This window comes from Anoplolepis gracilipes, chromosome 2 (genome assembly GCF_047496725.1).
Source record: "Anoplolepis gracilipes chromosome 2, ASM4749672v1, whole genome shotgun sequence".
Taxonomy (NCBI): domain Eukaryota; kingdom Metazoa; phylum Arthropoda; class Insecta; order Hymenoptera; family Formicidae; genus Anoplolepis; species Anoplolepis gracilipes.
Window position 1 is genome coordinate 15165114 of NC_132971.1, and position 23827 is coordinate 15188940.

The 23827-nt window shown below is 33.0% G+C and overlaps 2 protein-coding genes across 4 annotated transcripts in view; one reads left to right on the forward strand and one right to left on the reverse strand.

The window, feature by feature from the left end:
• The window catches only part of Phyhd1 (Phytanoyl-CoA dioxygenase domain containing 1), a 141033-nt gene that overhangs the window by 90327 nt on the left and 26879 nt on the right, over window positions 1–23827 (forward strand). The window lies entirely within an intron of this gene.
• Window positions 1374–23411, reverse strand: LOC140676253 (uncharacterized). Of its 3 annotated transcripts, XM_072911144.1 has the most exons (11): window positions 23080–23411; window positions 22662–22987; window positions 21516–21904; window positions 13423–13484; window positions 7222–7424; window positions 5868–6151; window positions 4674–5117; window positions 4065–4268; window positions 3525–3772; window positions 3312–3433; window positions 1374–2745 (listed from the first exon to the last, which is right to left on the reverse strand). In XM_072911144.1, exons 3-11 carry the CDS (start codon window positions 21603–21605, stop codon window positions 1622–1624), a joined length of 2781 nt encoding a protein of 926 aa, XP_072767245.1. In that variant the 5' UTR covers window positions 21606–21904; window positions 22662–22987; window positions 23080–23411; the 3' UTR covers window positions 1374–1621. The 3 variants fall into 3 exon arrangements, with proteins under 3 accessions (XP_072767245.1, XP_072767242.1, XP_072767244.1); XM_072911141.1 differs by lacking the exon at window positions 22662–22987; XM_072911143.1 differs by lacking the exons at window positions 22662–22987; window positions 23080–23411 and adding an exon at window positions 22589–22608.

The following is a 23827-nucleotide window of genomic DNA, read 5'->3' on the forward strand; positions in this document are numbered from 1 at the left end:
ACAAAGCTTTTCCATAATGAGAAACTTCGTTCTCTACTTTTCCGCACGATCCGCATTTTCTTATTTCTTTTTTAGCAACTTTTTCTTGTACGGATCATGTCCTGCATGCCGACCGTGAAGATTAAAAACTAGCAGACAACTTATATCGAACATATATCAATGTGATAGTGTTCGGACAAATGTTCCTAAAACTTACTATATAATAACTTTCTTAATAAAATATATATGTAATTATTTATTTATAAGATAGTTTAATCATGTTTTTAAAAACGGATAGAGAAAAAATTAAAATTAATCTACTACAAAAAGTAGAAAAATATTAATAACATTAATTTGTAATAAGAGAAAGGAAGAATATTTTATCTAAACGAAAAAATATCTATAAGAATGTAAAAATAAAAAAAATTTAAATAAACATTTACAACATTTGCAAATATAATCGAGCCTGTGTAATTTTAATAGCATACTAATTTTTTGAAAAACACAGGAATAAATAGATAAAAAAAAAATTTGTGAACTTTCTTGGATTATCCGAATGCATTTACATAACTATCATATGTAGGAAAATGGTTGAGAAAAATACTCAACATCAACATAGTACGTGTATATTTTGCAAGAATTTGCAGAGAATTCTGATTATTTGTTCCCCCTGTTATGTTCACATAGGAAAATATTTGTTTCTCCATGTGATCTAACGGAACAACTTGATTCCTTTTGCGCTACATAGAAAATATTTTTCAAATCCCAGTTCTTCTACATAACATCGGAGAAAAAATAAAAGCATTGCTTATCATGAATGACAAAAACCTCGCATCTTTCATATCTTTCACTTGATTTTTATACCATATTATATAGAGAGATGCTGTGCTTGTTTCCAGGACTTGGTTTGTCATTATTACATTATGTACACAGATTTGTTGCATTAAAAGAGAATATGAATTTATATAATATACTTACACGTAGAATATGTATTTACAATATTTGTATAAGAATATATATGAATATATAAATTATTGTAAAATTATACTTAGAAATTTTATATTCTTCGACTAATATTAAATCAGTCTACAATAGAATTTTGGAAAATATTTTTTATATTATACCTTAAAATCTTTAATATATAATATTTGGAAAATATTAAATATATATTTAAAAAATTTGTATAAGTAAAATTTCTTAGAAATTAAATAAAGCATAAGAACTTGTTATTCATTCGTACCTTAAATTAAAATTAATTCATGAGTTTATAACAATTACTTAAAAATCTACCTTTATTTATTTTAAAAAAAGTGTGAAATTATATTTATCTCCAACACAGAGTTTATATCTATAATTTTATTTATTTAACATTTTGTGTATAATATACAGTATGATGGTACAAATGTCGGTAACACTTTTTTTTATTTTTTAAAAATATTCAAATTTGAACAACAACGTATGCGTTATTTTATTTTTATTTTTTTGATTATTAATTACATGTTAATGATTATTAGTTATAGCAATCACGAACTAATATATTAAATGTATTAACGATTTACGTGGCACAAAAAAAATTTGAAAATTATCGCATATGATCACATAACAGTAAAAAGATTACGAGATCACGCAATATATAAAATTATTAAATAAGTCTGTCGTTGGGACGGGGATCAGGATCTTCGGGATAATTTTCTATAATTCTGACCGATTCCTTTGCAGAACCTAAACTTTTATTCTTCCTTCGTGGCGGCGTAGGGATTTGTTTCAAATCTTCGGCTAAATCTTCCAAATTTTGGAACAACCTGCTAGGCTTCTCAGGCGCTTCTTCAATAGACTTTACGTCATCTTCGTTATTAATCTCGCTATCTTTAAAGAATTCAGAGGTTGATCCTAATTCTGACGTAACAGCAGTTAACTTGATATCAAGACTTGTCTCTTCGTTTACATTTTTCGCTTCAGATTCTTCATTATTTTTTAGATCGATGTCCGTCATGACTTTCTCTTCCCAGGCGCAGAAGGACACTTTTCTTTTCTTCGGTATCGACGTCGAGTCTCCAAGGATTTGTTCCAAGGATATGGATGACTGATCTGACGTTTTATCCTCAGGTGTTTTATCGACTAGAATGTCATCGCTAACTGAACTATGTTGATCTGGCATATCTCTATTAACTGTATTGTGCCTGTCTACGACGGGTATTATTTTTGGCTCGAGGAGTTTCTCCATAGCTTCTATCTGTTTCGAGTCTCCGTTCATATTTTCTTGTTTCGCAGTTTCATCGGGTTGATCTTCCTTCTCTAACATGTCCGAAAGCGCCGCCTCTAGCTCGTTGAGGCTCGGTGTCATCGAGCTGAGATTGCTTCCGTCTGCCGCCTCGTCATTCAGAACCTTCAACAAAGTCGAATGATCATTGTCCAGGATCTGAGCCTTAATCTTCGGTTCCGGACTCGGCGGCGGTGTCTTCATTTGTTGCTCCTGACAATCCTTCTTCAATTCATTTGTCGTATCCTTGGCTAGTTTCTCGTCGAAGAAGTCGATGATTTCCTCGTCGACTCCCTCCAGCATCTCTTGCGGCAGCGATTCCTCCGATATCGTTCTGATTAGCTTGTTCGTTACGTCGGAATGTGCACGCAGCTCCTTCGACTCGTACGGATCGTCGTAGGGCTCGCTCTCGTTCGACAGACTACGGCCAAAGATCAGCCTCGATTGGTCGGATCGATCGGATTCCCGGATGACGACGCCGTTCCTGCAGGACCCTCCGATCGTATCTGCCAAATGGAACGTCCGCGGTTTAACTAGTCACGTACGCGAATAGTTGGGTACCTTCTACCACTCCCGACGATTATCCGAGACCGACCGGGATAGAATCCAAGAGCGGATAAGTACGTGGGTAAGGGAAGGTACGCGCGCGATTGCGGTCGGACATATATTCGGTTTACGTGGTCGACGATTTCTTGTAAATAGGGAGAAGAATTTCACTCATCGTCACATTTTTCACAGATCAAGATTCCTATCAAGTCAGTTTTTTTTATGGAACTTTTCAACGAAGAGATTGCGATAGGAATATTTTGTAAAGTTAAGATGATCAAAAATATATATTTATAAACTAAAAAAAAAAAAAATAAAATTTAATTTAATTATTTTTTCACAAAGATTTTAAAAAATATGAAATTATGAATTATAATTTTTAGCATCGATCTATCAATTAAATCTTCTAGAAATCGCAGAGAGAATAGACATATATATAATAATAATTATTTAGTTCTTTTAATGTGCATATTACAGCTTGATTTTCAAATCGCTATTTTATTATTATATTATTGTCGATATTTACCTAAAGCCGAGCGATGAAGTTCTTCATTCAAAAAGAATGGCTCTCTGCGTACCGGTGACGTCGCTAATTCGCAAGTAGGTGATACGTGGCAGATTTCCGACATTTTAGGAGGATCGAAATATCTTGATAATTTGAAATAAATATATCACATATTAAGTTATGTCCAATCAATCTTACATACAATTTTGTTATATAATATATTGATCTCAATACCTATCTTGATTTGTAAGCCAATCATCAGAATATTTTGATTCTTTATCAGAATCAAATATCGGTGACGATGTCTTGCCGAAAGCTTCCGGCTTCTGCAACGACGAAGTTATATCTCGACGAACGCATGAGATGTCGACCTCAGTCGTTTCGGCCTCCTTGATCTCGGAATTTTGCGAGTAGTCGACGACATCCGTATCCTTAGAAGATCTATCCTCTGCTGTTTCATTGTTATGGATTTGTGATGAATACTGAAATTTGAATTCAGGATATTAATGTAAAACGTGTTTTCGTTTTTGTGTAGTAACATTGGAATCAATTATTGCAGAAGAAAAGCATGACTTTAACGAAGTATTTTTTCATTAAAACAAAGATGTTTTTTTGTGACAAAAATAAATTCGCCAGGTAGTTTAAATTGATTAGGAATTGAAGAGATATGACTGAAGATTTTTAGTACGATTTAGTGTCTTAGTCGCGTTAAAAACAGCGCTAACAAGCATCGGCTTAATATCGATTTCGACGCAGCTCACTTTATAAACGTACCTCGGCGGAGAGACGCCGGTTCGGGTCGCAATTACTGATGTCGCTGAGGTCCCAATCCTCCAATTTACTCGGATCGTACTTCATGAATCCGCCGTCGGTGACCTCGTTTTCGCTATAGCCCAGCTTTCCCAGGACTTGATACGTCGACAGGTGCTCGATGCTGCCGCGTCGCGGGATATAATCTTCCAGGCGTACGCTGGTTTTCTGCAATCGAGAATAATATGATGTAATTATTATCTTAATTATGTGTAAACGCTGACGTAGCATGCGCATGTAATTAAAAAGTGCAAGGAAAAAAAATTGATAATGATTTACTAAATGCTATAAATTTACTAAATTTATCAAGATATTTTTCTGATGAAATAATGAAACATCATAAAAATATTACACATTTTAAATTTAATAATTTATTGAAATTGACTCTCTCACACTCTTTCTGTTTAATAACTGATAACTTTCAAAGAATATGTAATTCTGAATAATGACTGATTCTCAAAGAAACTGTAAAAGAATCGTTTATAAGAATTTCTTCAGCAATATCTTGGGATTTCAAAACTTTTGCGTTTGATCAATGAAATAAAATGACGGAGAATTATTATACTGAACTACCTCGGAGAAAGGCGACAGGAAAGATTCGGCCGGAAGCGAGCCGGTGCTGCTTCTGACGGGTCTCCTCGACTTCATTTTCTCCCCCGTGCCTCTCTCGTCCTTCGCCATACTTTTCGCAGGATGCCTAGACACGTCCAACTCATCGTAATTCGGCAAGCTAACGGTGCTGTAGTTCTTCGTCCTTGTATTTGCTTCCGGTCTGTCGTCGTCCCTCGAGGGATCCCTGATCCGTTGCTCGAGCTCCTTCGACTTCCGTCTGTCTTGGCGATTAGGGGTCGAAGAGTCCTTGATCGACTGACTCCCGGCGAATCTCTCATATTCCTCGTTCTCAAGAACTTTCCGGTGATGGTAGCTCGGCTCCGAAGTCCTCGAAGTTTTCTTGTCGGCGGACATCCTCCTGCCGGAAACCACCTCGCTGGATATTATCCTTCCGGTGCCGTTAACCTATCAAGAAAAGTCATTATTTTCATTATCGAAGTCTTGAGTAAAATGAGGAAATTAACATATTATTTTTATATTTAAAATTAATATATATTTCTAACATCACATTTATTTATCGCTCTTTATTCTTATATACATATAGATTCAATGCAAATCATAAATTCATCTACTAATAATTTTTAATAAATTTAAGTTTATAGAAAAATTTTATTTATTGCAGTATTACGTATTTCTTTTCATTTTCTACTGAGAAGTAAATCGATAAAATATAATCTAAGTAAAAAGATATTTATTTCAATTATTGAAGCTATATTTATACAGCTGATTTATTTTTAATGTATACCCAGAAAATTATATTAATGTCGTCTTTTTAAATTGCAAAAATTACTCAATCTATTAAGAAAAGTACTTCAAATTTTACAAGTTTTATATCTTTTATAATTATGTCTAGCAATATTTTTTTTTTATATATTGCTAGATTTCTTCTTCAAATAACTGGATAATTTAAACGTTACGTTGATTAATAATGACATATTATGTAATCACATTTATTCTACGTCGATGAAAATAAACAAACAGGTTTCACTAAAGAAATATTAGATCGTTTCACACAATTAGTGTCACGCAACGTGACTCTGCAAAAGCCATACATTATACATTATTTATTAAAATAAATAAGAGTAAGTGTAATATAGATTTACGAGCAGTTTTTAAAGGCTTGAAAATTGTCAATTACGATGAGCTATTACTCGCCTTATGCTCGTAGATCTCCTTCGTCCTTCGTCCTTCGTGCTTTGGATCTTCTGGACAGATCTTTCCCGTTTTCCGCGTCTGAACGTCACCATCTCCGCGGTCATCGTCATTCGTCTTTGGCGAACTGACCGACAAATATAACGGTTCCTCGCTCGTATCGCCGCGTCTTAAATTGTTGGTTACGCTCTCAGGAATCTCGTCCGGTTTTGGCGGCAAGGGTCTGCCTCTGTTTCTCTTTTTTCTTCTCGGAGGTGGCACAGGAATGACGTCTTTCAGATTGGAGCCTATAACAGTAACCGCAAATATATTTATCGGGATCAACCGGCAATGTACATATATCTCCACACTTACAATACAACGATATTTGTAGCATGCAGATTGAACGACTTTAACGACTTTAATAATGTCTAACAAAATCGGTGCGCCATTACGTGCGCCATCGTCGCAGCATTAACGCGACTCGTTAAAGATCTATGTAGAGTACAGCGATAAATTATACGGGCTTATAATACGCTTGGACAAGAGACGGAGGGAAAAGAGGGCAAACGGTTAAATTTGCGAAAACCAAGCTTGCTTGCTCGTGCATTCGCTCTGGTTACGGCTTCATAAGCTGCGGTAGTTGAAATTGCTTTCCATGAAAGACGATAGAAAGGTTAGCCGCGAATATATTCGGCATATAGGCAACTAGCGGATTTACGCGTGACATCGCGAGATTTTCTCCATTCAATTTCATCGCGTATGTGTCTTTTATTCTTTTGTAAACATAGAAGAAAGATACTGAAATCTTTTCTTTGAATTAAATAATTAAATATTTTAAATAGCGGTATTAAAGAACGGAGATCTTTTTGATAATATTACATACGTTATATATCACACGTTTGTAGATTTTTAAATTTGTTTTATTTTTCTATCTTATTATAATTGTTTCTGTATTATGTCTGCTTTGAAAAGCAATTTCTCAGATCTCAAAATTTTTATTTGCTTTCATTAGATTAATTTATAAAAAAAGTTAAAACGAATTATTGAAATTTTAATATAATCTTCATTAGTTTCCGATTAATATGCATTAGATGTATATAAATTTTATTTTATTATAAACTTTCATCTATGAGAACAGAATTTGAGAACAAAATTATGCCAGTTTAGTATCTTTTATCTATTATCTGCACACGAATGTATATAAAATCATTTATTAAATATATTTATTAAATATGTAGAAAATGTAATCGAATATTTCTCATTTCTCTTAATAAGCTTTATTCCATTGTAATTCCATTTCGCGTCACGTGCCTTCGGTTTGTACCCTTAACGATCCACAACGACTGTACAATCTGACGATAAATTATGAGCTTACAGCTGGACGTAGGTGTGGTAGCAGGATACAGACTAGTGTCGGCTGTTGAATTCGTGAGAGGCGAGCTTGCTCTCGGCGGGCTAGGTACTTCTAGATTAACGTCCACCCAGTCGCTGGGATGAAAAGGCCTGTCCACGGAGTCTATGCTGCGTTCCCTTGTGAGCACCTCCCTCGGTGGCGAGCCGGCATATCCTATTTCGGAGCTAAGCAGAAAAGATTAAGTGAGAATCGTCTCTTTCGCTCCGAGATGCACAATCGCGGTGATGCGCTATCGCACAGATGTAAATATATGTTATATAACACCACCACGAAACGATATCGAATTTAATGCGTGCAATTGATCACCGTGCGAGCGCTCGATTAGGTTCATGAAAATCCATCACGATACGTATGTGATGATATATCCCTGGCTAATTTCACTTCCTCTTAGCGATACATATTAATTACACGAGTAATTAAAATAAAAAGAAGTATCAGATAATTTATGTTTATAAATATACATTTAAAAAACGAGCGCAACTGTAGTCTTTATTTTTGAAAACCGAAATGGCTTTTCATTAACAAAAAAAAAATATCAAAATATACAGTTTCCAAGTTGTGCTTGATTTAATTAAGGAAAAATTTTTAAAAACTGCATTTAAGAGATGTAAGAATAGGTAATCATAAATGACTTACATAATTTTGGGGAAACTTAAATCTGTAACATTTTTTTTCAAGCATAATTTTTCTGAAATAAATAATATATGTTTGTACATGTGTGTGTGTTAAAACGCAATCTAAGTAGAATTATTTTCTGTTGATTAATCTAAGCAGAGAATTTTGGTGAAAAAAAAAAAAAAAAAAAAAAGATACGAGTTGAATCTGCATGAAGCATGTTATGAATGTTATGCGCAAACCTGGAAGCATTCGGCTGTTAATTCTGTGCCAGTTTCAAAATAATTCATGTCCATCAAAAACTACAGCTCGATGCACCGAAATAATCCGGAATCGCTGCGCTGCAGCGTAGCTTATATACGGTTTATCGCAAATGCATTCCGTGTTTCTTCGCGTCCCCTGAGCTATAACTCTTTCGAGACGCGAAACATTACTGGAATTTCTCTCATACAGCCTCCTCCTCGTGCACGAGAGTGCCTTTCAACTTTGTACAGAATATCCCCGGTGCACGCGAACGATTTGGAAATATCCACAAAGAAGGAAATTCCATTGGTCTCGCCACAGCATCTTTTATCAGTGATTTATTTACATTGAAGTAACATTAAATATGGTGTAACCTCACAATATCTAGTTTATCAAGAGTAAGTTGTCACTTACTATCTTTTCTCAATTAAATATTAATAATAAATGATAAAGAATATCTTGAGATACAAAATATTATACAGGATAATTTTAGCCAACCTCTAAACTTCTCTGTATCTTCATCTATTTCGCCAGAATTATTATTAGAAATAACAATAAAATAATAATAAATAAATAATAAATAATAATAAACAATGCAAACTCTCTCCTAATATAATTACTTGAAATTTGATAAATATTTAAAACAATCCTAAATAAAGAAGAAATCAAATTTTCGTTAATATTGTAATGTTAACAAAATACTATGAATAACTGATTAATCAATATTCTGCATTTTATAGTTTATAGATATCAATATATGAGTATGATTACTCGATCTACAACGAAGCTGTAACAGCCTATGACACGTTTATTTGCTATGTTAACCTACACACGTACATGAACCGATGCACCATAATTTATGCCACGGCGTGTGCGAATAATTTATGCGAAATCCTCATTTTCGTTGTTCTTGCGGGCTCAAGTGAATTAAAATTCACGTTGTCGAAATAATTCGTGCCACGAGCATATTATTACAAACATATCTCTGTTATATGCGAACTCTGTCAAAATAGATTTATATAAAATCTGCATATTTTCAATGCTATAAACGTGATTATTAATATGCGTTTCAATCAGCCATTTTTCACATTTAATTTGCATAACGTCAAAAGATTCATTTATTGATGCGATTTACTGATGAAGCGTGGATAAAACGTTCCGCAATTTCTTGCCAATAATTATCGAAATGATCAACGGTGAAAAGCTATTACGATAAACACACAGCTCTTCGTTCCCTTAATTTCATCTCTGTGTTCTAATGCGAAAATAAACAGTACTATCTGCGTCGTTAATTACAATCTGATGATAAACACTGGTTCAGCGCCAGGCAGTCTAACAGTATTTTATGAATATCTTGTCAGTTACAAAATTGTTACAAAATTACGCATCATAATTTTACGTGTGCCCGTTTCACTCATTATACAGGATGTGTTAATTGTTATATTTTAATCAAAATGAGCTTTCGCTAACGCAAGTAGACATTGACAATTAATATTATTTTACATTGCCATGTAAGTCTGAAAAATTTTTTTCAATTAAATCCTGTTCTGTCCCTAAGTTTTTTGTGTAATTGAAAAACGATTTCCATTATCTCATAAATAAAAATATTTATCTTAATAGAGATAAAAATATTGAGATATCTAACTATATGCTAAAACACTATAGTAAGTATGTATATATAATATTAATTGAGATAAACTTTTTTATTATTAAAATTTATTTCTCAATTATATGACAAAATAAGCGTACAGTTTGAAATATTTTAATATAGCTTAAAATACTTTGATATGTCGGGAATAAGACTTGGGAAAATAAGTGTTATCGTAAAATTTATAAAGAATTTATAAGATACAAGATAACAAGCTCGGTACAAATCTATATAAGTGTAAATAACTGCCGTATCGTTGATCGTAATATGATACGATAGGAATGCTTGTGTAACTCCGATATGTTTAACGACAATAAATTAGAGATATTAATTCACTGTTTGCGAGGCAGCGAGTCAATCACCTGATCGTTACTACCGCGGTGAAGTTATCGATCGGTTTAATCGCTCTCTCAGCGAGATAAAAAATCTAATTGAAGTGGCTGCGCATATACCGCATGCAGTTGTGAAAAAAAAAGAAAGAAGATCTAAGAGAAAGTAGATTTCTTTGAACGCGTATAAAATTAAGCAATGGCACTCTATAGTTCTCGCGAGATATGTATAACGTGTTACAAACCGCTTACCTTGCACGTGTTCATCTAGATTCCTAGAAAGATTACTGAGATTAATGCATGCTATTTATTATCGGGGGATTCGAAGTCTGTTATCGTACACTTCTCTCTACGAAGATTACTGAGAAGATATGTCTGAAAAACAGAACAGCGTAAATTCAAAAACTCACTTTTTTCCAGAAAAAGCGCATATAAGTCTAGATTTTCACATAATGTAAATATACGTGTTTTCCTTACAGTAAAGTAATTAAATAAATACGTAAGACGTATAAATAATAACGTAAGCCACATATGTAGACAAATTTGAAAAATATCGTACTTGATGTGTGTTTATTTGAACAGATTTTACTTTATGAAATTCTAATGATTTCTTTTATTTTCATTGTATTTTTATTGTAATTAAAACTTTAATTTGCTTCTTTCATTCTGTAGCTTATAAAATTTACTTTTCTAATTACATCAAAATAATGTGGGATTCACTCTCTCTACTTTCTTATTAGACTTTCCTAGATATACGCGATAGTTTTTATACTTTCGCACTTGAGAGCCTCGAACCAGACGTTCTACTGACCTTAAAAAGGAATCGGTAGAACGAAGCGTAGGATGAGAACGAACTAAAGCCACCGGCCCACGCTCGATCATCGTTTTGTGGATTCACTGTCACGCGGCCTAAAAGCTGTCTGAATATGGGATAAACCTGTCACGCAGCGTAGATCCTTTTCCACGATAACGAGAGAACCAGGGGACCGGCATTCTGCCCGCAATGCGTCGAGCATTTTACATATAACATCGTATAATGTTTGAATTCCAAAAATATTCGTTATTGAAATTTATAGTTGCTCTTCTCTCGCAATCAGCACATTACGATAATCCCAAATTTAACCGAATCGAGTATCGTTATATCAATAATTTCCCTAAAATACAAATAATTATGATAATTATATTAAGTTGATAATAATGAATTATATCATACAGGATTTTCCTTTTAATTTAATTACCTTAGAAACTTAATTTAAAAAGTATTAAATAATTAAAAAAGTAAGAAATAAAAATAGTCTGTAATAGATTGTAAACTGTGATAAAAAAAAAGTAAAAAGAATAGTTTTCGTTTCTTAATGAAAAACAATTTATAAAAGAAATAAAGTCATTTTTTTTGTGATCAATATATATAAAAAAAGAATAATTTATCAAATTACATCTATGAAACTAATATTTATTTTTCTTTTAAATGCATATTAATATATATATATGAAAGTATAAAATTATTTTACGAAAAAACCATTAAGTGCCATTTAATTATCTCTTAAGATTGATAAATTGATTATAAAATTCGTAAGTACCGCATTAAAAATTTAATTTTCATAAATGGTAAAACAGAAATAAAATTGCGTTATCGCGTGCGACCGGTTCGCCACTCGCAAACACGAGAATGTGACCATTTAAGGTCGAGCCTACTACCTCTCGATTCATTGTCAAGTTAGGTTCACCTTCGATGATGACGCTTAGGCGGTCGGTCGTTTAGATTTCACTAGAAAGATGTTACCGTCGCACCAGGAAATTGCGTTCTTCTCTCTTTATGTGTGATATATCATGCTTTATTGCGTAATCGACAGAAGACCATAATCATGATACCACGTATCTCTAACACGTCGTGCCGAAGATAGTGCTATTTATTTTAATTACATAGTATACCTATCTATTATCTACTTGACAAGTTTTAATATTTCATTATTTATTATCGTAAATAAAATTGTCTATTCTATAAAATGCACACGATGATGTTTAATTATAGTAATAGGAAGAAGAAAGAAAAGAAAAGAAAACGCAATAAACACAAAATATAATAATAATATATAATTAAAATAATATTTCAAATAAAAAAAGAGAAAGATTGTTGCAAAAGCGATTTCCCCTTATGAACGATTAATATAAAATAATAATTTATACTTGTACATTAATTAAAATCTAATTTGAAATAGTAGACTTTCAACCTGAATTATATAGAAATAAATATTTCAAATATATTACGTTTAAGATTTTAAATAATCAGTTAAGATAGTTATTTTTATTACATGAGTTGTACAATATTTGTAAGGTATTCTCACGAATTTTTATTTATTTCTATTTCTTAGATCCGTTTATTGTTTTATTAAATTATATTGTTTTTTTTTTAAATTGACATTAAAAAATAACAATTGTTTTTGAAATAATAGAGTATTTATTTCGTCATTTTATTAATTATTTGTTTTACTATGTAATATTTAAAATAATATTTGAAATTATATATACAAATTGTATTTTTGAAAACTCTTCAAATATTATTTCAAGTAGAAATTTTCAATATTTTGCTTAAACTTACTTTAATTAATAATTTTAATTATTGCATCTATTAAATAAATATTTTGTATTTATATTTATTATTTTCACACGGAAGATAAATTTTCAAATAATGCATATTTTTAAATGTATAACTATTTATATATTTAAATTTTATTTTTATACACAATAAATCATTCTGAATTTATGCAAATGTGCCTACCCACTGATCAATAGTATAGCTTTTATATTAACGTTTTAAAATAGACCGTAAACATGTAACGTGATTATTTATCCATTGTACTAATAAGCTATTAAGTTCAGTTGCTCAGTTGTTAAAATTAGGAGATTTTCTTTTATAAACTCTTTTGTAATATATTTCCTGCGTGTAAGTATACCTATGACGACATGTGTATGATGACATTAATCACATTAAAGACAACGATACAACACAATTTTTCACATGGGGCAGCTACCGTCACTTTCTATCAACTCACTTATATCTCTAGAATTAATAAGGTCGCATGAATTATATCCCCCTAACCGACCTCTAAATGATTATCTCCGTCCCACGTTTTCGCGCAATTAATAGCAACGATGATGCGCACTCTTGGCAATAACCGTGAGCGAAATTACAGCGACGTGACTCTTAAAAGCGACGGTGAAATCTTGTTATTTGTAGCCGATGTAACTTGCATACGACTTTTCACGACTCGTAATCGTGAAATGTACGCGAATAAAATTTGAAAAGGAAAAAAGAAACACGCGTACCTCGTAACTCTTTGCGTAGCACCTCCTAAAACCGAGCCTTCCTCCTTTAAACTTGGATAAATCTGCAACAGAAGTAAATATGAATGTTATATTCGCTGTTCTACATCTCCATGAAAGTTTAGATGGAGAATAAAAAATGCTATTTTTATCGGTAACCAAATGGATATAAATTTGCATGATAAGTAATATATATATGTAAAATTATGAAAAAAGTAGAAATGTTATATCAAACAAGTATACTCTTTAAAAAATATAGTTTATATATAAAAAGAGACAAAGCAAAAAATGATTTGAAAAATTTTTTATTTCTGAATAAATTGACATCTAAAACAAAATTAAACACGTTATGTACGGTTTATATTTGTATGAAATATTGGAGAGACACTTTCCTCACTATCGAAATTACTTGAACAAGTAATGTCTTAACGAATTTCTATTCTATCTAAAAATGCAATATTGTTTTTTCATCAAATAATTAATATTGTTATAAATACGTATTTTATTATAAAACAACATATTATGATTTAATAACAACATGGTTAGGTAACATGAAATAGTTACACAAGATTAAGATTACATAAGATTACTAGTTGCCTCGATAGTTTAAAGCTCCGTCGAGAATTAATAAGTTATTAATAACATAATTACTTCGATGGGCCCTTATGTCAGGAGAATACGAGAACAATTCTCTCTAGGCAGGCGTTGAGACGCAAGGTGGATGAAGAATCGATCGCATATAGAGAGCCGATTAAGCTAATTCGCATTACTTGGCTCATCGACTCGTTTGTTCGACCGAAAACTATAGATGCAAGAATTTGCGTCCCATTGATTTGCCATCGCACAAATTCATTTTTTTTTTCACTCGCGGATTTTTCATCATTCGTAATATTCAATGAATAAAATAGCTACGTTGATTTTTCCTTTCAGCTTATTAAATAATCCATTTCTTGCAAATATTGGATTATTATTATCATTGCTTAAGAAAAATATAAATTAAAAAATTTTGCCGATTTTGTTTATCTTTTGCGCAGAAGAGAAATAATTAAAAAATATTTCATATAGTATTTTGTTAAAATAACTACGAAAAATGTATTTAGAATAAAGCGAAACCTACTTCTTCAAGGAATTTTAGACAAGCGCAGATATTTCAACGATGCACGCTTATAACTTGAAAATTGCAATCTATATTGAATATAATTAGTATTCAATTAGCGCTCTCTTTACACAATTAGTGCCAGTTTGCTATAGAATCCTACTCTTATTAATTTCTCGCTAGGATTAAGGTTGTTAATAAAATTAGAAGCGTATTCGTTAATAAACAAAGTAGGAGAAATTTATATTTTAAAATAAAGTGAGCAAGGTTCATGTAATTTGTAAAAAAATATCAATAATTATATTTTCAAATCAACGTTATCTTAATTACATTACCGTTCAATTATTGAAATAGTCAGAGAAGAAAACGATCAATAAACTTAACGGAAATACTGCTTGGTCCCTGACACTCTTGTTGAACAATTGCACAATCGACGGGCATCCTGTGCGAATCGCGTTGCATAATACCCTTTGTATCCTCGCGGGAAACACGAAAACACGATGGCGTGCAAAATGTGCGAGTAAGCAGCAAACTCGATACCTACCACTCCGTCGTCTTTACGATCGGCCTTCAACTACGAGATATCCCAGGTGATTTGTTCATGACGTGTCGGACGTTCTCAGCACATTGAACAATTATTCCTATACGAATCAATAATGCCGCCTATCTAAATGTATACACGAGGTCCACTTAATGCTATATGTATAATAAATTTTTTATAAATAAAATTTTGCACACACACACACACACACACACAGTGTTTATATTTATATATATATATATATATATATATATATATATATATATATAGGACGATTCAAAATTAAACATTCTAAATAAATTGTATTTAGGACAACAATAAGTAAGAAAATTCTACAGATATGTTCACAATTAGAGACACATAACTTTTTTTATTCCGATGTTTTATTCTAAGAATAAAAGTTCGGAATAATTTATCCCACCTCTTGTAGTAAATTACTGTTTTTTTTTTAGCAATTATTGGACTCCAAAAAAGTAAGACAAAATATTCCAATATAGATAATATGATGATATAATAATATCATTATAATGATAGTATTTCGAGTACATTTATTCGATTTGGTTATATCAAGAAAAGAAAAAAATAGAAAGGAATAAAACATCGATCGAAATCGGTACACGGTAAGGCTATAGGAAGGTCGTTCGCTTCACGTCACAATGATTTCGGCAATTAAAACGCGCGAGGCGACCATAAACGCTGTTTCTCGTCAATTTTATCCACATTCAGGAATACGAATAAATATTACTTCTTTTTTTCATTTCTACAGCTATAGATCCTCCAACAATTGTACCAACTTAAAACATCAATTAGCGATGAATACTCCACAGGAACTTTAATTTCCTTACTTTCCGAATACAGAATATCCAATACAATCGCATAATTTAAATTTTATTGTATACACACTCTCTATAAGTTATTAGCCCTTGAAACTCTCGATAATCGGAACAACAAGTTAAAACTCGGTTTGTAATAGGCAAGGGCCGATATACGATATAACTTCAGCGTAATACAGATATGTTGTAGCTGACGCAGCAAATAATAGGGCGTTAACGAGATTAGCGGGATGAGAGGCGCGTCCCCTCGCATCGATCTCACGCGCACGGCGAGACAGTGTGATGTTACCTTTCGTATATACATATATATATATATATATATATATATATATATACATATGTATGTATATCCGGCTGTGTTGCGCGGTATGAACAGCCCTTTGGAAATCGTACACGTGTCGTGCGCGCGGAACGTTCCTACGGGCGCGGTTTACATTGCAAATTCGTTGGGAAACTTCTCGCGGACGACACGTTGTGCCGGCGCGAGTCTCTCGGTGTACAAAAGTTATTTTACCGATTAAATTACGACCCGAAGCTCGCTACCGCTGTCCGGTAGCATTGTTTCGACGGTGTTGCTCGCGAACACATTCGGCAAGTCTCTTGGGACTATCGTGCGACTACTACTTGCAAAAGTATGCATCGATAATACATCGACGATACATCAGATGTTGTTTGTTCATGAGGAAACATGAAAGGGAAGGTTCCAAAATTGTCTTTATTGAGAAATTAGAATCACACTATGTTCTCTATAAGGTGTTTACTCTCTGGAAAAATCTGGAATTCTGAAGGATTCTTTTTGTATCATTGAAAAATCAAAGAATTCTCATTGAGATTCAGGGAGATTTTCTTTAAAAAAAGTATTCTCTTTGAACACTTTGCTATTATATTGTAAACAGTCGACGAGTTAAGCTGAATATTATGTGTTTAAAATATATTATAAATATATATTTATGTTTGTTTATATATTCAATGTCTTAATAAAACATTGAATGTGCAATGAATATTTTTTATCGTAATATTTAGTAAAAATGAAAATTTTATGCAAGTGAAAAAAAATGTTCTCTCTTTTATCTTACGAAAATTATTCAGTTTTTTCAGTAAATTTACAAATCTAGCTTGAAATTTGAGAGATTCTGTTTTTCCTTCGTACGAAAAATAATAGAAAACGCGTACAATAAAAAAACTTATTTTAGAAAATTGCAAATTTTTCAAATATTTTCTTTTCTTGAAATTTTGAACAAAAGTACCTGAAAGATCAGGGAATTTTTAGAGAATTTTTTGCAAAATTTGGGTAGACACACTGTTTTTCTGGACTTTATCGCGTCATTTCTAAATAAATATTTTTTATGAACTAAATCTCTGATCAATATTCGTTAAATTGTGTAAAAATGTTTGCGTAATTTCGATGACAAGAACTAAATTTCGCACGAATATGCGAAAAGGTGTAAATTTTCCTAACAAAATAAAATAAGTTTCGTATACCATAGTCGAGATTTACAGTTTGCAAAAGCATTTCACATATAGCAGCTGCGAATATTAATGCGATAAGAAGTTGAGACCTAGCGTAAAATCCGTGCAAATTGCGACAACTGTTATTACCAAAGTTTTACATATCTCCGTGACAGTGGGTAATTTTCTGGGTTCCTGCACAAATATCTAATGTAACTTTCACTATCTATTAATAATACAGTAGTGTAGGTCGATCGGCCAACGTCTATCTCCGTGAAGCTGCGACTGCAACGACCAAGTGATTGTCTCTCTCGCAAAATAAGTTAACCAAATGTGACAATTACGAAATTTAAAAAATTGTTAGAATACTTATTGTTACAATAAAATTTTTGTGCAGTAATTACAGCGTTTGCTCTTATTCGCCACTTTTTAAACTTAATTTTAAAAAATTAAATTAAATAATCAACATTGGTTAGATAATAATACAATGAATATTTTTAAGATAATCATAGAATCATAAAAGCAGAATATTTTTTTTCTGAAAAACATGTAATCAAAAACTAGTCTTTTAAAATTGATAACATGTTATAAAATTACCTACTTTGCTACACATGTAATGTAAAACAAATATCTATTATGAATCACTATAAATTCAAAAACTTGTAGACATTTAATTAAAGTGCAGTCTTATTAGCATCGACTAATCAATTGTTTTATAATTTTTATAATTTTTTTTTTAATTAATACTGAAAGTATTTATACACTCTTTTTTATCAAACTTTATATAAAAAAAGATTTATTATGAAAAGAGATTTTATTACTAACTTTTAATTGCACAAAAACTCGCACAAGGTTATAAAAATATCGTTAAATTTTATGTACGAGATTTTTGTGCTGTCGCACTTTAATCAACTGCATATTATCCCTGAAAAGTATGACGTCCATTTCCGGAAGAGGCTCTATTTGGGCTCTGATCTCTAATGGTTATTTCCTTCGACATTAACCTACTGATATGCAAATATCGCTTGTCTTACTAGCATAAAAAAAGAATTTGTGTCACCGGTGGCACCGTCATAAAGATGGCCGTTCTATGTTGCATTATACGTATGTTATGCTTTACGTAATCTTTATTCCCCTGCTAGATCGGTACTAGGTACCCCGATGCTTCAATCACAAGTAACAGCGAATGTATCACGTGAACGTAATTGTGTTCATACGGTTCTACGAGCTCTCGCACATATGATATACATATACATGTATATAGCTCTTGTACGAGCATGCGTCGCACTAAGGACATTATATTTTCCATTTCGACGAGCTCATGCATAACAGCGTATTAATAACGTCTCATTAACAATTCAAACTAGGTTGCGGAGATTTCTTCGATTCGATGTATTTGTCAAATCTGACGTAAATCTAATTGCAAAAAAACCACAGAAATTGATCTGAGAAATTAAAATTGTAAAATTATTTTCTCTATTTATGTAAAGGGAAGTTTGTGAATCAATAATCTGAAAAATTAGATTGTTCGAAAATATAGACTGATATAAATTCTATGGATACTGAGAGAATTGTCTTTTAAAAATATAAAGCAGTTTTCTTAAATTTTAGTCAGAGTTTTCGAAGAGAATAATCTCTTAAAAGTATTAGATGTGAAAAATATTAAATACAGAATAAAAAAATATAAAAAAATATAATAGTATAAAATCTGTGCAAGACTGTATTTCACTGTTGTATTTCAATGCTTCAAGTTTTAGAATTGCTTTTTTTATTGAATATTAAGCTCTGGAATATAGATTGTTCCTTTATTTTATTATTCAAGATTATTTACCATTCTCTGAATATGTATATGTATATGAATTAGCAAAATATATTCTTTTAGCCATCATATATCCGTAAGATAGAAATGTCGAATGCGATAAGGTGACAAGAATGGGAATTAAGATTGCTCGGATTATTGGAACAGTCAACAATCATATTTCCACAGTAATCTTAACTCGCCCTCGACAAAGATAACAGAGATTGAAAAGCCGCCGAAACCACACCTTATTACGGTCTTATACTTTTTAGATGATTTTATGCTATGACAGTTTTACGTTCAAATAATTGTAAAAAGAGTCTAAAAACAATTCATTTTCGCCTTACATTGATTTCAACCCAATTCAGATTTGTCTATATACGCCGCAGAAATAACACGATTGTGTAAATACAGATATTATATATCAGTCTGGATTTTAGCGTGAGGTACGGTGTAGATACACACGACGCAAGTTCGACATGTCGCGAAATGCAGCACGCGACGAGGAGTACAAGATGAATAATACGCGTTCGCGCGACCCACGTCACTACGAGAGAACAATTTAATCGAGTCTAAAAATACTTCAATGATCCGCGATTTAGCTTTGGTGGTGCAAACAATGCAATTGTTTGTTAATCGACGGTGGTATGCATGACGATACCGTGTGGGCGAAAGCAACGCGTTAGGAAGAGGAATATATACACATTAGTGAAAGTGTATGTAAATAATGGTAATTATTAAACGCATTGATACAACACAATGTATTATGTACATGACAACCATTTATTAACAATTATTTGTTATGGAAAATATAAAAAAATAAAGATCCGTGTCGCAGAAATATGACAGAAAGAGGACGAGAGCATTGACAGTAGTAAAATGCTTACTTTTTTTATTACGAGCATATTTTTCCTGTTTCCATTTTACCGCGAAGGTCGTGGTAATTTTCTAGTGAATCATTTTTCTGATATTAAAATAAAGTGAAAACTATAAGAAGTGGGATCTAATGACGGCCTCGCGAGACACTCTCGGTTTTTCTTCCTGAACCATTTCTTACACAAGAAATCCTTGACACGCGTCACGTTTACTCGTTTAACGTCAGACTTATCGCACCGTATCTAATTGGCTGTATGCTATTCGCGACTTATTTGCATATATGTGTATATCTTTCTTTCTCGAATGCGATCACTCGATGGCCATCTGTACTATACTAAACGAATCGATTTTTAACGCACGGAATATATTGCTGTTTGCCCTTGAACGGGAACGAAAACATTATCGAAATGAATATTAAAGTGAATATATACATTAAATTATATGTATTAAATGCGATAAAAATTATACATTGAAACGTGCGAAATTTACATGAATTTTTAATAAATTACTATTATATTACTTATATATAAATTATTATTCAAAACAGAACATATTAAATTTATTAATTGCGTTTTGTTCTGTTAAACATTAAATTTTCGTATTATTTTTCAAAAGTATGAAAGATAAATATCGAATCAACATTTCGTTAAAGAAGCTATCTGCGTGTATTAAGTTTTTTTTATGTAATTTAGGGCATCCATACCCTGTTAGGTAAAAGCAGGGAATCGGCGTCATTATAGCAGTTGTGTAGTAGTCGCGTCCGCATATCTGAGATTCCAAATTAACCTGACACGCACAGCTAGTACGCATTCGTAAGTCCATGCAATCCGTGTATACGTGTGAGAGCGTGCATACGCATTATATAATAACGAGGACACACATCTCCGTATCCGTTTCAAGTGCATGTGAAAACCAGCGTTCTCCGCCTGCACGTTCTTTTTATGTTTTCATACTCGGCCTCTCATCGCTTGTACAGAGAGATGACTGACGAGCGTAATGATCGTGCAAAATTATATGACAAACAGATGTTTCTCGTAATGCGTCATAAATGCGACAGTCATCATATAGTTATACAAGAGTCGCCCAACTAAATCCTGCAAAATCTGATACTAAAAGCTAAAAAAGATTTTAGAGCTTCATTTCATTGATAATATCTATACCTTGATTTCCAAAGAATAAATGTCTAGTTGTAAAAGATTATTTATCCGTACAAAATATATCCACATACATGTGTTTTATATATATATATATATATATGTTATATAGGAAGCGTATATATTTATTTTTTAAACATAGAGTGCAATTAGTAAAATAAAAAAATAAAACGTATGAGTTAAAAAAATATTCATCAAATTTTATTGCCAATATTTACGTAAATAATGCCTGTAAAACTATTAGCGATTCACTCGCGCGTTATTGTGGGCTATAAACACGCGGTCAATCGCCGGCAAACACATGCTTGAGCAACAAGTAAAACGATGCGTTTCCGCCATATATACATACCCGATGCGCGCATCGTAAGAAAACTCGATCCAACGGGGACTTGGAGTCTTGGGCCTTGGAGGTCCTTTCTTTGCACCATGCTTGTCCCATTTTTCTTTTCTTTTTCTACCTTATACGCCGATCCTTTTCTAGTCAAGTCGCTCGTACGGCGTGTACGAGCAGTAGTTCCTCCTTTACCGATAAATCCGAATAATGTAGGCCATCTTCAAACCCGTTCTTCGTGACCTGCCGCAACCGGTGTGTCTTCTGTGATCGCTTCTCGTCCGGATCCTCGAATGTAAAAGAGAGATCGGTGCGGGACTCACGAGGCCCGGCACTGATTGTGAGAGGTAAAAAGATGTTAAGACGTATGCGTCGTCTTTCCGATGGAGTGATCTCTTCTCGCTGTTCTGAAAGGCAAGGAAATTTTCCGTTGACATTCTAATCTTCGTTTATTTCTTAATATAGGTAGTGCTATTATGCCAATTGTTTGTAGGCGCATTTAAATTTTCCACTATTAATTTTTATTATTGGGAATTTAGATTTAAAAAAACAACAGTGAAAATATTTTTACATAGTTTTAAAAAACATGAGATTTATAACTCTTTTTTGTTTTGAAAATATAATAAAAATGATGTAAAATTTAGAGACGTAATTTAATCTAATATTTCCATATGAAATTGATTAATATTAAATAATCCAAAAAGAGTTTATTTACTATTTTAATAGAGAGATATATATTTGAATTATTTCATCTAGAAGAGATTTATTTCAAATATAAAGAATAAATGAATACCTATAGATATATTTTTTAAAAAGATAAATTTTTATATGAAATTGATTATTTGTTATATATGATGACAAACTTAAATCGTTGCATTAAATATTTAAAAGTATCTAAAACAAATTATTCATTCATAATTTAATCTATCTTTTTAAGAACTTGAGAGTAATAAAGTGCATGATGAAGTAAAATTTCAAACTATTAATTTCTTATATGATTGAAAAAAATGATTAAATGTATTGTTGAATCGAGCTGTTGAATTTTAGAATTAAAAATATAAATCTACAATAGACGGGACATTTACGACGACCTGCTCTTTCCATGAATGGACGTACGACGAATCGCGTATATTGTGTTGGCATTGAAGCATTATAGACACTCACAGGGTACGCCTTCTTACAATGCGTCATGTGCGCTTAAAACTCGCTTACGCGCGCGTTTGCCTTCGAACATGTCGCGCCTGAATAAGCGCGTTAAGAATCCACACGAAAATCACGAAAAAAAAAGGAAGGAAACGGTTCATTGCACTTTCTAAACTACAGCCAATGGCGCGTGAAACACCTGCATCTGTTCAAACAATCACGGCCGCGTGCGACTGTTGCGGAAGGTACAAGAAAAATGCGAGAGAGCATTGACAGACTCGATGACAGCCGTGTCATTATTTTCCACAATAAGATCAAATAGTCCGAAGGACGTCTATATGTAATATCTGAAAAATTAACATATCATTTAGAAGCATCTTTACGGACGCTTTTTAAAAACATCGTGTCTCTTGTACAAGTTCTGTGCGCATCAACGTACCTCTTCTTTTCGAAAGCAAGTTTCCGTGATTATTCAAGCACACAAATCTCTCAGAAGGACCAATCTCTCGTCGGTGACTATGACGGATCACCTAACACGAACACGACCGATGTTAATAGTGACGGAGCACTCGCGGCGAACGGGCAAACGGGCGCGGCAGCCGCGGCTGCGGACACGCGGCTGGAGAACAACTGGCTGGTATCGCGTTGGTACCGGTCGGTTGGACTCGCGGCACTGTTGGCACACCGTAGAGCACACTCTGGAGCATACGTCGGGCTGCGAAGCAGCACCGAACAACGAGCAACACGAAGCGCCACAGCCTCGACTTTCAAACCGCAGCCTCCGCTCTTAAGATAGGACCTATCTCACCTCGAGGAGATCGGCGGCTCTTCTTCTTCCACCTCCTCTACACCTTTCCTTCATCCTTGGCGTTCTCCGTTTCGTGCTGAGAACGCGCTCTCTTCCTCCTCTTTTTATCTCTTTCTTTCTCTCTCTCTCTCTCTCTCTCTCTCTCTCTCTCTCTCTCTCTCTCTCTCTGTCTCTTTTATATCTCTTTCTTTCTGCGAGTAGTTACTTACCTTTACGAGAAGAATTTCTGATCTCCTCCAGTCTCTCGCGAGTACGGTTTCCCGCGTCCAGATGCACTTGGGATTCCACGGCTTCCTTTTTTCTTCCACTGTCTCGTGATACTCTCGACAATCGGCGTTTCTTTCTCTACCGTCTTGTTCTTTGTCTCATCTCGGGACAT